The sequence below is a fragment of the Suncus etruscus genome, chromosome 3 (genome assembly GCF_024139225.1).
Source record: "Suncus etruscus isolate mSunEtr1 chromosome 3, mSunEtr1.pri.cur, whole genome shotgun sequence".
Lineage (NCBI taxonomy): Eukaryota > Metazoa > Chordata > Mammalia > Eulipotyphla > Soricidae > Suncus > Suncus etruscus.
Genome location: NC_064850.1, coordinates 25,798,501 through 25,812,789, shown reverse-complemented (window position 1 = coordinate 25,812,789; position 14,289 = coordinate 25,798,501). Strand labels below are relative to the sequence as shown.

Below are 14,289 nucleotides of genomic sequence, written 5' to 3'. Positions count from 1 at the left end.
TGAAGACAGGAGTTGTTCTGAATTGACTTTATGTGTTGGTTGGTTTTCTTTTTTACTGTACCAGTGTTACAGCGAATGTCTTTGTATATATTCTATATATACTTGGAATGTAATCCTTCAAATCATTAAAAACTGTCATGGAATATAAATAACTAAATGAAATTAGTCTGTTTTCTAAGTAAAATAGATAAAATGCAGATAAATACATTGTCAGTATAGAAAAAAATCATGTCTTTGAGATATGGAAATAGGGAAATTTCATTATAAGTTTACATGAATTCCCATGAAAGAATTCATGTTTGGGGCCCGGAGAGATAGCATAGCGTCATTTGACTTGCAAGCAGCCGATCCAGGACCAAAGGTGGTTGGTTTGAATCCCGGCGTCCCATATGGTCCCCCGTGCCTGCCAGGAGCTATTTCTGAGCAGACAGCAAGGAGTAACCCCTGAGCACCGCCGGGTGTGACCCAAAAACCAAAAAAAAAAAAAAAAAAAAAAGAATTCATGTTTGATAATTTTAGTGTAGAATTTAAGTCCACTTAAATGCTAAATGCATGTGACATTTGTTTTCAGCTGAAGTAGAGGCTGTGAGAAGACGACAGTTGAAGGAAGCAGAAGTGTTATTCCAATCTGGAATGAAAATCTTCAATGGAAGCAATAAGAAAAGCCACAAAAAAGAGTAAGTTGCACCTTCCTTACATAATAAATCCATATAATTGAAATAATTTGTTTTGCAAAGTGTAAAAGAAGCGTTCTTAAGTAGCATTACAAGAAAACTGCTATGTGGACATAAGTGACTTTTTTTTTTCATCAGAGTTTGGCTTATCAGGAAAAAAAGATTGTAAATAATGAGTCAAGATTTGGGGCCAGTGCAGTGGCACAAGCGGTAAGGCATCCACCTTGCCTGCACTAGCCTAGGACAGACCGCGGGTCGATCCCTCGGCGTCCCATATGGTCCCCCAAGCCAGGAGCTATTTCTGAGTGCATAACCAGGAGTAACCCCTGAGTGTCACAGGGTGTGGCCAAAAAAAAAAAAAGATTAAACAATGAGTGAACTAAAACTAGAGAATCAAGAATACATGGATTGCTCAGAACTTAAAATGTTATACAACATTGTTGTATATAGGAATGTGATTATTCTTCTTTATAGGGTCTGCCCAGGTCCACTCTATTTCACACTTTGCCCAGTGCTTCTGGCCCAAGGCTTTGTGCTATATCAAGTAGTACTTGGAGCTCACCAGGACCTGCCTGGCAGTGACAGTGCTGAAGGGAGGAGGCCATCCATTGTTGGGGATTGAATTTAAGGTCCCACTAAGGCCAGGCATTGAGCAATATCCCATTTCTTCTGTTGTTTAGGTCTGGATTTTGCTTTGTAATTTTCTTGTAGAAAAACACAAGAATTTTCCCAGGACCAAAGGTGGTTGGTTCAAATCCTGGTGTCCCATATGTCCCCCGTGCCTGCCAGGAGCTATTTCTGAGCAGACAGCCAGGAGTAACCCCTGAGCAACGCCGGGTATGGTCCGAAAACAAAAAAAGAAAAAAGAAAAACACAAGAATTTTCAAAATTGTACTGGGACAGATTGTAAAGCAAATGCTGTCCTTGCATGTTAATTGTATGCCTTTTCATTACAGCTGGCTTTTTTTTTAAGTCAGTGCAAAGATTTAAAAAGAAAATAGTAATTAACATTGAGTTATTTACTGGGTACCATATTATTAACATTTATTGAAAAACATAACATTTGAGCGATGGTGAGATAATACAGCATGTAAAGTGCTTGCCTCATACTTGCCCTACCTACCTGGATTCAATCCCTGGCTCCATGAATGGTCCCTGAGCCCTATCAGGAGAAATCCTGAGCACAGAGTTAGGAGTAAGCCCTGAGCATTGCCAAGTATGGCCCCAAGATTACTCCTCAGATTCACCTCTGGCAGTTCTCAGGGGACCATATGTGATGTCAGGAATCAAACCTGAGTCAGCTGTGTGCAAGGCAAACACCCTATCCTCTGTGCTATTGCTCCAGCCCCAAGAATCAAGTTTTTTTTAATATAATCAGGTTATTTTAAGGTATTAGGTTAGAGAGAACAACTGGCACCTTATGTCAAAACAAAATAGTGAGGATGGTTTTTACATTGAAAAGTAACACAACTTGGTAGAGATATCTACCAAAATTCAGGGATTCTGTAGGATAAGGACATTATTTACATTGCATTTTAGAAGTCTATAAAGATACTTAATAGAAGTACAAAATATTGCTAATTTGTTTTTAACTGTTTGCTTTCAAAGGGCTTATCGATATCTTCAGAAAGCAGCTGTCTTGAACCATGTCAAGGCCCAGGAGAGAGTGTCTTATGCTCTTTTGTTTGGGGATTACTTACCACAGAATATCCAGGCAGCTAAAGAGATGCTTGAGAAACTGACAGAGGAAGGTTCTCCCAAGGGACAAACTGTAAGTTTATTTTCAGTGGGGAATCTTTCCAAGCACCATACCTGTTAATTATAGCAGCAGAATCTCTGTATCCAGGCAAATAAAATTGCAAGGTAGATTTCTCAGACTATTACTTTTGTGGCAGGATATCTGAGAATTCAAGTGAAATATTTTTGATTTGTCTTCCTTATAACAGATATTCTGTACGATGTTGCATCACCTCACTTGATACATATATGCTTGATTCCCTATTAGAAATGTTAAGGTTGATACAGATTTAGAGAGCCATCACATTTGTTCATTAAAATGCCTATGTAGGGGCCAGAGAGATTGCACAGCGGTGTTTGCCTTGCCTAGCTGACCCAGGACCTAAGGTGGTTGGTTCGAATTCCGGTATCCCATATGGTCCCCCGTGCCTGCCAGGGGCTATTCCTGAGCAGATAGCCAGGAGTAACCCCTGAGCACCGCTGGGTGTGGCCCAAAAACCAAAAAAATTTAAAAAATGCTTATGTAATTTGGGTTTTTTTGAAGGGTTGGGATTTGCTTATAGATTTACAGATTTCCTGTGAAAGAAACATTAGCAAGAGTGATAACCGATGTTTTTTGTAGGAATTTTGCAACTTTTCTGTGCTCTTATCTTTAGTTCTCAATAGATCCATCTTAATTGATCTTCCTTTTTTTACCAGATTTTCCTTTGCATAAATTCACTTATAAAACTCATCCTTATTTTATTACTTTTTAATAGAACCTTTTTAACTTAATTTTATTTTGGTCTTATGGGCTACACCCAGTGACACTCAGGAGTTACTCCTGGCTCTGTGCTCAGAAAGTACTCATGAGAGGCTGTGGGGGACCATATGAAATGCTGGGGATCGAACTTGGATCAGTCGCAAGCAAATGTGCTACCTGCTATGCTATCACTCTGGCCCCATCTTACCCTTATTTTATGTTCTGATGCATTCTGGATATACTGATGCTCTAAGGAGCATGACTTTTAAAGCACTCTTTCCTTGAAATAGAAGAACCTTACAACGCTACAATGTTTTATACATTGCAAAGCAGTCAGCACAGTAATTATAGGGGATGAAACGAGCAAAGCCCAAAATCATCACAGTGGTTTAACTCTAGTCCTTTTTTTGGGTGAAGCCAGGGAAGGCACACCAGACAGTACTTAGGGCTTTCTACTGACTCTACTCAGGGATCATTATTGACAGTGCTCAGGGAACTACATGTGGTTCCAAAGATTGAACTACCCCCTATTATTAGTCATCCATCCCCTACAGTTACTTCTTATTCCAGCCAGGTTCAGCATGGTTCTCCTCGACTGGAGTTCTTTTCCCAAACTTATGACTCGATCACCACATGTTTCTATCACACAATGCATCATGTGGAATACAACTATCTAGGCTTTTATGAAAGGAAGAGAGTACTCTGAAGGATTCTTCGGACTGTTTTTTAGGGTTTGGCCTCCAAATGGCTTACGTTCCATCCAGCTCCATCCCTGTGTATGTCCCTGCCCAGCTTTATGAGGGAGGCAGAAAGTTTAGAAGAGTTCATGAATTCTGATGAAAATAGCTCCTCTCACACCTACCTTTATCACTTTAGTTTGTACTTTCATGCCATCAGGAATTATTCTTAGAAGATAAAGTATAGAACTTTAGCAATACATTGGTTGGTTGGAATTGAATGATTGTTTTTGATTTTTCTTAAGCATGTTGTGTGTGCACTGAATTATACATATGTAATTATATATAAATATGTATACACACATACATATGCATACATTTTGTTTGTTTTTGAGCCAGCAGTACTCAGGGTTACTCATGGCTCTGCACTCAGGATTTATTCTTGGGGGCTGGAGATAGCATGGAGGTAAGGCATTTGCCTTTCATGCAGAAGGACGGTGGTTCGAATCCCGGCATCCCATGTGGTCCCCTGTGCCTTCCAGGGGCAATTTCTGAGCATGGAGCCAGGAGTAACCCCTGAGTGCAGCCAGGTGTGACCCAAAAAAAAACAAAAAAAAAAAAGAAGGATTTATTCTTGATCAATTTGGGGGACCTTATGGAATGCCAGGGATGGAAACTGGGTAGACATGAACAAGACATATGCCCTACCCTCTGTACTATCTCTCTAGCCCCTGTGTTCTGTGCCCTTCCTCCCTTGATCCATTCAACTTAATTTCTTCTGGATTTGGTTTTGGGGTCATACCCAGCAATGTTCAGGACTTACCCCTGGCTTGGCGGTCCTGGATTACTCATGACAGTACTCAGGACACCATGTGGGATGCCAAGGATCAAACTCCAGTGAGCCACGTGCAAGGCAAACACACTATCTGCTGTCCTATTTCTATGGCCCATTTATCTTGGTATAATCTCCATTTTCTTTGTGTTCCCCCTGCCTCCCTTTGACCATGTAGTTATGTAAAAATTGAATGATTCAGTAGTTGTTTGTTCTCATAGTTGCTCATTACAGAGTAAAATCCATGTGTGTGTTCAGCTTTATTTCTCAAATTGACCCATGATTAAATTGTCCTGATATTTGAGGTAAACGTTGCAGCCTGTTTAAGTTATATTTTTATTACATAATGTATAAAATTTTGAATGCATTCTGGAGTCTTTTAATTCTACATTTTGCATACTTCATACTCCAAATCTGGTAACATTTAAAAATTCTTGTGTCTCTTCAGTGTTCATAAGGTCATGTCTGGCTTAGATGAATCTGCAACAAATAATCTCTTGTCATTTTATTGCAGGCTCTTGGCTTTCTCTATGCCTCTGGAATTGGGGTTAATTCAAGTCAGGCAAAGGTAATACTATTAAACTTTATATTGTTTAGTACAAATTGTATTGAGTACATCTATGCCGTGGTTAAGCATCTTTCATTCTTTCACAGGCCCTCGTATATTATACTTTTGGAGCTCTTGGAGGCAATCTAATAGCCCACATGATTTTGGTAAGTAAGATATAAGTTGAAGATGAACAACATTGAGTAGCAGAAAAAAATGTTGATGTATTAGTGGTTTTAACTTTTTTAATCTTAATGATTGGGATCTGATAAATGACTCTTAAATTTTTCTGTTACATTGGACTAGTCAGAATCATGTTTTAGATTGGACAATTGAAGATTTTACATTTAAATTAACAAAGGACTAAAATACCTAGAGCCATGCCCTTTGAAGTTTAGTATAGACTATCTTTTATATGATAATCTTGGTTACTCTTATGTCTCAGTGGTAAATATTGTATCTTTACATCAAACTACTTTTTGTTTGTTTTGATTTTTTGGGCCACACCTGGCAGTGCTCAGGGGTTACTCTGGGCTCTGTGCTCAGAAATCGCTCCCGGCAGGCTCAGGGGACCATATGGGATGCTGGGGATTGAACCTGGATCCGTTCCAGGTCGGCCTCGTGCAAGGCAAATGCCTTACCACTGTGCTATCACTCCTGCCCCTACATCAAACTACTTTGTGTGTTTTTATTGAATAAAACTTATTTTGTGGATTGGGTTTTTTTTGTTTTGTTTTGTTTTTTGTTTGTTTTGGGTCACACCCAGCAGCGCTCAGGGATTACTCCTGGCTCCATGCTCAGAAATCGCTCCTGGCAGGTTCGGGGGACCATATGGGATGCCGGGATTCGAACCAGTGACCTTCTGCACGAAAGGCAAACGCCTTACCCCCATGCTATCTTTCTGACCCCAATGAAACTTATTTTAAAAATTGTGAAATGAGAGAAAGAGAGGAAGCACATGTTCAAGAAAGAACAGTGGGACCATATCCATTATTAATGACCAAGCCTAAGTCAGCCATGGGCAAGGGAAGCACTATACCAGCTGGACTATTGCTCCATCCTCTTTTAAGACGAATTTTCAAGAAATAAGAAACATTCTTTTGTAAAGCAAAAGCATGCTAAATATTGTTGACAGATGACAAGTTTATATTTGCCCATTTTCTTAAATAGTGACTACAGAATAAGAACATTTGTGGGGCCTGGAGAGATAGCACAGCGGCGTTTGCCTTGCAAGCAGCCGATCCAGGACCAAAGGTGGTTGGTTCGAATCCCGGTGTCCCATATGGTCCCCCATGCCTGCCAGGAGCAATTTCTGAGCAGACAGCCAGGAGTAACCCCTGAGCACCGCCGAGTGTGACCCAAAAACCAAAAAAAAAAAAAAAAAAAACATTTGTGTTACATTTATTTCTATACAGTAGTGGCTTAAGAATTGTTAAGTTCAGGGCCAGAGAGATAGCATGGAGGTAAGGTGTTTGCCTTTCATGCAGAAGGTCATTGGTTTGAATCCCGGCATCCCATATGGTCCCCTGAGCCTGCCAGGAGCAATTTCTGAGCAAAGAGCCAGGAGTGACCCCTGAGCACTGCTGGGTCTGACCCAAAAACCAAAAAAAAAAAAAAGTTCATTTGAGTTTATCTTAAATGACTCCATAGAGCTTCTGTTTTCTGCTCTTTAGTTTTCTGCTGATTAGTTTAGCAGTAAAGTTTATACCCTTGTTATATACTGTTTCATAGAATCTATTTTGATTTTTCTAAAAACTATTTTTATTTACTATTTTAAACTAGAGTCTGGTCATTGAAGTTGCTGAATAAATTGTCCCAGAACTTCCAAGTCAGGTTAAATGATACAGCGTGATAATTTGGATCTAAGAACCAAAGATTGATATCCTACACTTAGTTTGCTTGGAAAGGGGTTCCGGGAAGCATGTGAAACTACAACCTTCTCATCTCAGGCTTGTCTTGCAGGGTTACCGGTACTGGGCTGGCATCGGAGTCCTCCAGAGCTGTGAATCTGCACTTACCCATTACCGTCTTGTTGCCAACCATGGTACCTTTTTTTTTTTTTTTTTTTGCCTTTCACCTTACAATACTATGGAATTAATTTTAAATGCGTCCATTTATTATTATGCTACTCAAAATAGTATAAAGAATTAAAATGTTGAGTGGGACCATCTTTCTTTGTACTAGTTGATATGTAAGTACCTTTCCTAAAATTTTGATTTGGGTTTTAATTCTTAAGTATTTTATGGAATAAACTTCTGATTACTACTTTGAGTCCATAGCTATATAAAAGTTTTCCTTTTAATGTGGCTTCTCACCATCATTGGTAACAAAATAGTCTGCATCTTTGGGAAGCAGTCCTGACTTTTTTTCATGTTCTTACTTTGTCCTGGTTTTAGTGGCTAGTGACATATCTCTGACTGGAGGCTCAGTAGTACAAAGAATACGACTGCCTGACGAGGTGGAAAATCCAGGAATGAACAGTGGAATGCTAGAAGAAGATTTGATTCAGTATTACCAGTTCCTAGCTGAAAAAGGTGATGTGCAAGCACAGGTATGTGTTTCATGGTCTCATGGGATATCTTAAGGCTCAAATTTGTGTTATTTATATTGCAGTCTCAGGAAAAAGCACATTTTTAAGTAACATTTTTTTTTTTTTTTTTGGTTTTTGGTTTTTGGGTCACACCCGGCAGTGCTCAGGGGTTACTCCTGGCTGTCTGCTCAGAAATAGCTCCTGGCAGGCACGGGGGACCATATGGGACACCGGGATTCGAACCAACCAACCACCTTTAGTCCTGTGCTATCTCTCCGGGCCCTTAAATAACATTGTCTAACTACATGTTAGAATTACCCAGTGAGCCTTTAGAAATTACCAAATCCCGGGGCCGGGCGGTGGCGCTCGAGGTAAGGTGCCTGCCTTACCTGCGCTAGCCTAGGAGACGGACCGCGGTTCGATCCCCCGGCATCCCATATGGTCCCCCAAGCCAGGAGCGACTTCTGAGCGCATAGCCAGGAGTAACCCCTGAGCGTCACCGGGTGTGGCCCAAAAAACCAAAAAAAAAAAAAAAAAAAAAAAAAAAGAAATTACCAAATCCCATACTCAAGACGTTCCATTTGGATTCTTCTGGAATATGATTCCGGCAGTGTTCGTTGCTTTAAAATGCCCAAGTAACTATATGAAAATGCTGCTCCTTTCTCAAAACAAAAAGACTTGTAAATTATAAACATTTTGGATTTCAGATGCTCCTCAGAACTTAGTGATCCTGTTTTCATTCTTCATCTGAGACCCTAACTTCCTCAAGGTCAGGCCATAGAAGTAGACTTGTTTAGTGCAAATTGTATGGTGTCCAGCAAATTACTATGCAAAATTCATTGTCCCAGAACTGAGATTATCAAGCCTGGTGGGAGGATGGTGAACAGAAGGGAGAAAAGGATGGTCAAGCCAGGAGGAACATAGGGAGGAACTTGTGCACTTAAATGGTGGTGGAAGTACAATGATTTAATACACCAAAAACAAACATTGATACTGTTGTCAACCGCATGACTCAGTAAAGTTTTCAGAAACAAAATGTTAATGAAAAATTTTATAAAACTTGGAAAAATGAAATAACTGAAATTTATTCTTTTATGGATTATTTTGTGATATTCTTGTCAGTCTTTTCCTTCTTGTTGCTCCTGTGGGGGCCATATCGAGAGTACCACATTTCACTTTCCCAGATTTGAATCACTACAAATAAAGCTGTGTGTGTTCTCACACATGCCTTGAGCCAATATTCTCACAAATTTTTAAAGCTTTATATATAATCTATTATCTAGTACAAAATATTTTTCCACTGCATATTTTCATTGCATTGAGCTCTGAATTATCACTGTGATTTTTTAACCTTGATGTAATATAGAAGTTATTGTCTTCAGTGAGCAGAAACCTTTGTATGGCCGAACAGTTCCATGCTGATCTAATCTAATGCATGCTGAATACTATTGTTGACCCTCCCTCACTTCTGTTCACATTCAGGTTGGTCTGGGGCAACTGCACCTGCATGGAGGTCGAGGAGTGGAGCAGAACCACCAGGTAACTTTCTTCTTCCTGGGCTTTGGTCTTCCTGTTGTAATAGACAGTGTACAAGCACTAGTATGTGTTTGTACATTGGAAAATGATGATCCAGTCAGAGGCCATTGGCCATTGTTAACAATAAAAATGATCATCACAAACTTGCAAGATCAAATTAACCACTGAGGAGTAGCTAAAGAATCAAAGTGTTATTATGCTTTACATGAAGGGAAAGGTGTTTTAGTTCTCAATACGGCCAAATACAGATACGCAGTATCTTGATTTTTTGTTTTTTTTTTTAAGTGTATCTTAAAACTTGTATTAGAAGATACTTTGATTAAGAATGAAGACTAGGGGGCTGGAGAGATAGCATGAAGGTAAGGCATTTGCCTTGCATGCAGAAGGACAGTGGTTTGAATCCCAGTATCCCATATGGTCCCCTGAGCCTGCCAGGAGCGATTTCTGAGCATAGAGCAGGAGTAACCCCTGAGCACTGCCGGATGTGACCCAAAAACCAAAAAAAAGAAAAAGAATGGAGACTAGCAATCAGAGTCCGGTCCCATGGTCTGCCCATTTCCTGAATACTACTCTTCTCTTCCCTTTCTTCAGTGCAGCTTACCCTGTGTGAATACAATGCTGCTTTCATTTTCAAAGCAGCAGCCTTTATAAACCATCTGATCGTGAAGTTTCTTTGGTTTAAGCTTTTTGAATGGTCTGTGCTTTCCAGTGACTTAAAATCAAAACCTTTACTATGGTCTCTAAGGCCGTGAATCTGTTTCTTTCTTTACCTGACAACCAACATGCTGCTTTCAATCAAAGGCACACAGACCTTTCCCAAGGTCTTTGAAAACATCAAGAGCCTTTCTATCTAAGGACTTCTGGCAGTCCAGTCCCTCTCTAAAGTTACTATTACCACCACTTCCCTTCTTTTTTCTCTTCTAATTTCTAATAGTGCTGTAATATTCCACCCCCTTATCTTCCTCTATCTGTCTTTTTTTCATCCTCAGTCTCATTCTAGGAATATGTCATTCACCATATTAATGATTTTTGAAAACTGGCATTTTTTTAAGCTCTTGCCATAGTTAATTATGTAATATCATTTATTCTGCTAGAACACAGGCAACAAGTGCCTTGCTTGTCACTTCATTCCTTGTACATAATGGTGCCTGGCACATAACGTGTTTGTTCTCAATAAATATGTATTAGGTGATTAAAGCTTTTTCAATGAAGCCAGCTAAGTATTATAGCTAAAGTTATTTCACCTACCTATTTCTTTAGCTTTAAGAGTTAGATCATAACATTAACACTAAAACTATACTGGTACCTAAATTTTTTAAATATGTAATATTCACCCCAAGGCGTTGAGGACTGCATCCCTTTGAGTTGTAAATACTGAACTCTTTGGAGATGGAAAAACTAAGGCACCACCCAGATGCATAAACTTGGAGGCACAAACCATTTGCATTAATTAGGGCACGACCCAGAAAAGGGTGAAGCCCCTCAAAAAGAGTAAGCTACAATTGACTCTAAAATCAAAATAGAAAGAAATTGTGCTGGAGAAGTAGCACAATGGTAGGGGCCTTGCACACCAGCTGAGCCAGGGCGGACCTGGGTTCTATTCCTGGCATCCCATATGGTCCCCCGAGCCTGCCAGGAGCGATTTTTGAGCACAGAACCAGAAATAACTTCTGAGCACTGCTGGGTGTGGCCCAAAAATAAATAAAGGAGGGACTGGAGTAATAGTACATTGGGTAGAAAGGCATTTGCCTTGCATGCCTCCAACACAGGTATGATGCCCAGTAGTCCAGATGATCCCCCACACCAGCCAGGACTAATTCCTGAGTATAGAGCTAGGACCAACCAGCTGTGGCCTTGAATGAAAATAGAATATGAAAGAACCATCATGAGTCTAAATCTTTCCCTGGGTGACAATACCCAGATTAGCATTTTTGTGTGCAGAGAACTCTAGAGAACTCTAGGCCAAGATCATGTGGAGAAATTGTATATAACCTCCCAAAAGCCATTCCCTGTATTTTCCACTCTGCTATGTATAAAGCAACAACTGAGTGCTGGTTTTACCAACTTCACAGAAGAATGAAAAGGAGCTCCCAGTATGCCTTGCATAATTCAATATGTATTTGAGTACCTATTCTGTGCTACTACTATAAGCATTCACGATACAGTGCCAGGGTACACTTCGTACTTGAACTTTATTGAATTTCAAATTTACTGGTGCCAATTTCCATTTTTTAAATGGTCAACCCCAAAAATGATACTTGTTACCCAAGGAGAATTAGTGTCCTGCATAGTTAACAAGTGGGAAGTTGAAGTTGTCAGGTAGAACTTAAACTATGAAATGGATAACATGTTCTGTGAGCCTGGAGGTGAAATCACTTGAAGCCCCCAAAATGGTAGTAGATATGTATTCCTGACTTAAGAAGGAGCAAATCTTACTAATTTAGAGTTCTGGGAGCAAAATGCAGCCATGCTAAAGTAATCAGTGTCATTGACATCAGTCCATTCCTCACAACACTCCCAGGAGCAATAAAGACCAGCATGTTTCCAGCTATCACTTTGGATAAAATATAAGTATAAAATAATAGTCAGGGGAATATACTCCCAAAAGGTGAAGAAGAATGTAGCATAAACTAGAACTGTGATCAAGATGGTTTGGTGGAAACAGGACTTATAGTTCAGATGTGAGTGAAATGGGGGCAGCTATTTGTGGGAACCAATAGTTAGTTATCACCATGTATTTTAACCACGATGTTGGAATATAATGAGAGTTTAAATGTTCCTGACATCATTACTTTGAATAAAAGTCAGAGATTGAGTCTGTTAGAAGGTGATTGTTTTTCATTCTTTTCTCACAGAGAGCATTTGACTACTTCAGTCTAGCAGCGAATGCTGGCAATTCACATGCACTGGCTTTCTTGGGAAAGGTACTGTCTCTCCTGTAATCATAATTTATAATAGCAAGGGTATTAGCATAGTAAGCAAATACTATATATTCAGGTCCTACAACTTACAAAAACAAACTGGAAATATTTTTAATATATTGTATCATAATAATAATAATATGCTATTGTATCATAATGTAAATGCTTTGATGCTTTTTTCCTAAATAATTAACATTTGCTCAGCCATATAATACTCCCCATTAAAATGAGCTATCTGGGCTACTTTTTATATATTCTGTGCAGTAATAAGAATTTATCCCTCACATTGTATAGCTTTTATGAAATCTCTCAATTATTTCTTCCCACAACTGAGTACAGGCCATTAGAATTTGCTGGAGTTTGATTTAAGATCTTTCGGTGAGTGTAGGGTTATATCCCAAGTAATACTTATGGGATTTAGAGGCTACTCCTGGATATTGTGGTACCAGTTAGCTATGTTCCAGGGTCTTCCGTGCCACACCAGGTGGTGCTCAAGGCATCTAGGGCTATGTTAAGCAGTGCTTGAGTGGCCATGTGGTACATGGAATTGAAACTCAAATTATCATACATGTACCTAACCCCTGTACTATCTCCCTAGCTTCAAGCTGCACTTTTGTCTCAAATATTCAAGCCAGTCATGCACCCTTCTATCCCATTATTTTCTCAAGCAAGAAAATGTTTACCTCGACAGACTATTATATTATGGAAATTGGTTTAATGTCATGAAACAGTCTCAAAATTCCTTTTGCATTATTTTGAAAACAGAGATAGTGGAAGTCAATGATTATTTTCAGCTATACCCAAATTATGAGGTTTGGAGGCTCAGAATATATGGAGCTCAGGGTTTCCCCAAGGAGAAAAACCAAATCATTATAATTCTTTCATTGGGACTGGAAAACTTTGTATACATTCAGACATGTCTACCATTACAACATAGAAATTGGCATGCCTTGTCCAGTTTTTATAAGAATTTTATTCTGGAGGACCAGAGGAATAGTACAGCAAGTAGGGCGCTTACCTTGCACACAGTCAATCTGGGTTCAGTCACTGGCATCCCATATGGTCCCCTGAGCATTACTGGGTGTAGCTAAAAAAAAAAAGGTATTTTTTAATTTCAGGCTTTGTGATTTTTCTTGTCATTTTGTTTTTGATTTTTGGCTCACACCAAGTGGTGCTCAGGGAAGTGGACATTATTTTAGTAGTCTATTAATTACTAACGACTGCATCCAAAATTTTCTCTAACTTTCTTTTATATGTAAAAGATAAATAATGCTAATTTTGTTTTCCTTCTCTTTTAGCAATTTTCATATCTAATATTTAATAATTTAGTATTTGAAACCTTTTTTAATAGTTTCTAGTTTTTCATTTTGCTAAACTTTTAAGACACTGGAGCTGTAATACAGTGGGTAGGGTTCTTACCATAACCAGGTGATGGACCCAGGTTTGATCACCAGAACCCTGCATAGTTCCTCATTGACTACTAATAATCCCTAAGCACAGAGCCAGGAGTAAGCCCTGACTACCACTGAGTGTGCCACCCCTCAAGAAAATTATTTGTATGATTTGTTGGGGGAAAAAAGCCTGCCTTTTTTCTGATCCTGAGGAAAGTAGTATAGAGGAGAAAAAACATTGCCTTTCTCCTTTTCCTCATTTTAATCACCAGTTCCGTAGCAATGTATCAAACCTATCCTGGGATAAAGGGATGGGGGAAACGTTGCTTGAGATTGACCTATATACCAACTTTATATACTTGTGTTAAGTATATAACACAAGTGACCATAGATAATTATGACTTAGATAAGTCATAATATGACATGATGGTAATTTTATTTTAAAATCTTGAATTCTAAACTGTGTTGCAAGATTTCATTACATTGAAAAATCAGAATGGAGTGAGGTGAAATGTAACTGGAGAGAGGATTACACTTTCAGTGAAATTAAGGTCTCTTTTCTAGATGTATTCAGAAGGAAGTGACATTGTACCTCAGAGCAATGAGACAGCTCTTGTCTACTTTAGGAAAGCTGCTGACATGGTAAGACTTTATGTCTCAGGTATATAAACCAGTGTATCAGTGTTTGGTACATTTAGGTGT

The 14,289-nt window shown here is 39.1% G+C and overlaps 1 protein-coding gene across 1 annotated transcript in view; it reads left to right on the top strand.

Moving 5' to 3' along the window:
• The window catches only part of SEL1L (SEL1L adaptor subunit of ERAD E3 ubiquitin ligase), a 62,612-nt gene that overhangs the window by 32,845 nt on the left and 15,478 nt on the right, over window positions 1-14,289 (top strand). Inside the window, exons 5-13 of the mRNA XM_049770358.1 lie at window positions 572-677; window positions 2,283-2,445; window positions 5,177-5,230; window positions 5,317-5,376; window positions 7,172-7,253; window positions 7,606-7,760; window positions 9,222-9,278; window positions 12,131-12,199; window positions 14,152-14,229. Of these exons, the coding sequence (XP_049626315.1) occupies window positions 572-677; window positions 2,283-2,445; window positions 5,177-5,230; window positions 5,317-5,376; window positions 7,172-7,253; window positions 7,606-7,760; window positions 9,222-9,278; window positions 12,131-12,199; window positions 14,152-14,229 (824 nt within the window). The remainder of the gene's footprint in view (window positions 1-571; window positions 678-2,282; window positions 2,446-5,176; window positions 5,231-5,316; window positions 5,377-7,171; window positions 7,254-7,605; window positions 7,761-9,221; window positions 9,279-12,130; window positions 12,200-14,151; window positions 14,230-14,289) is intronic.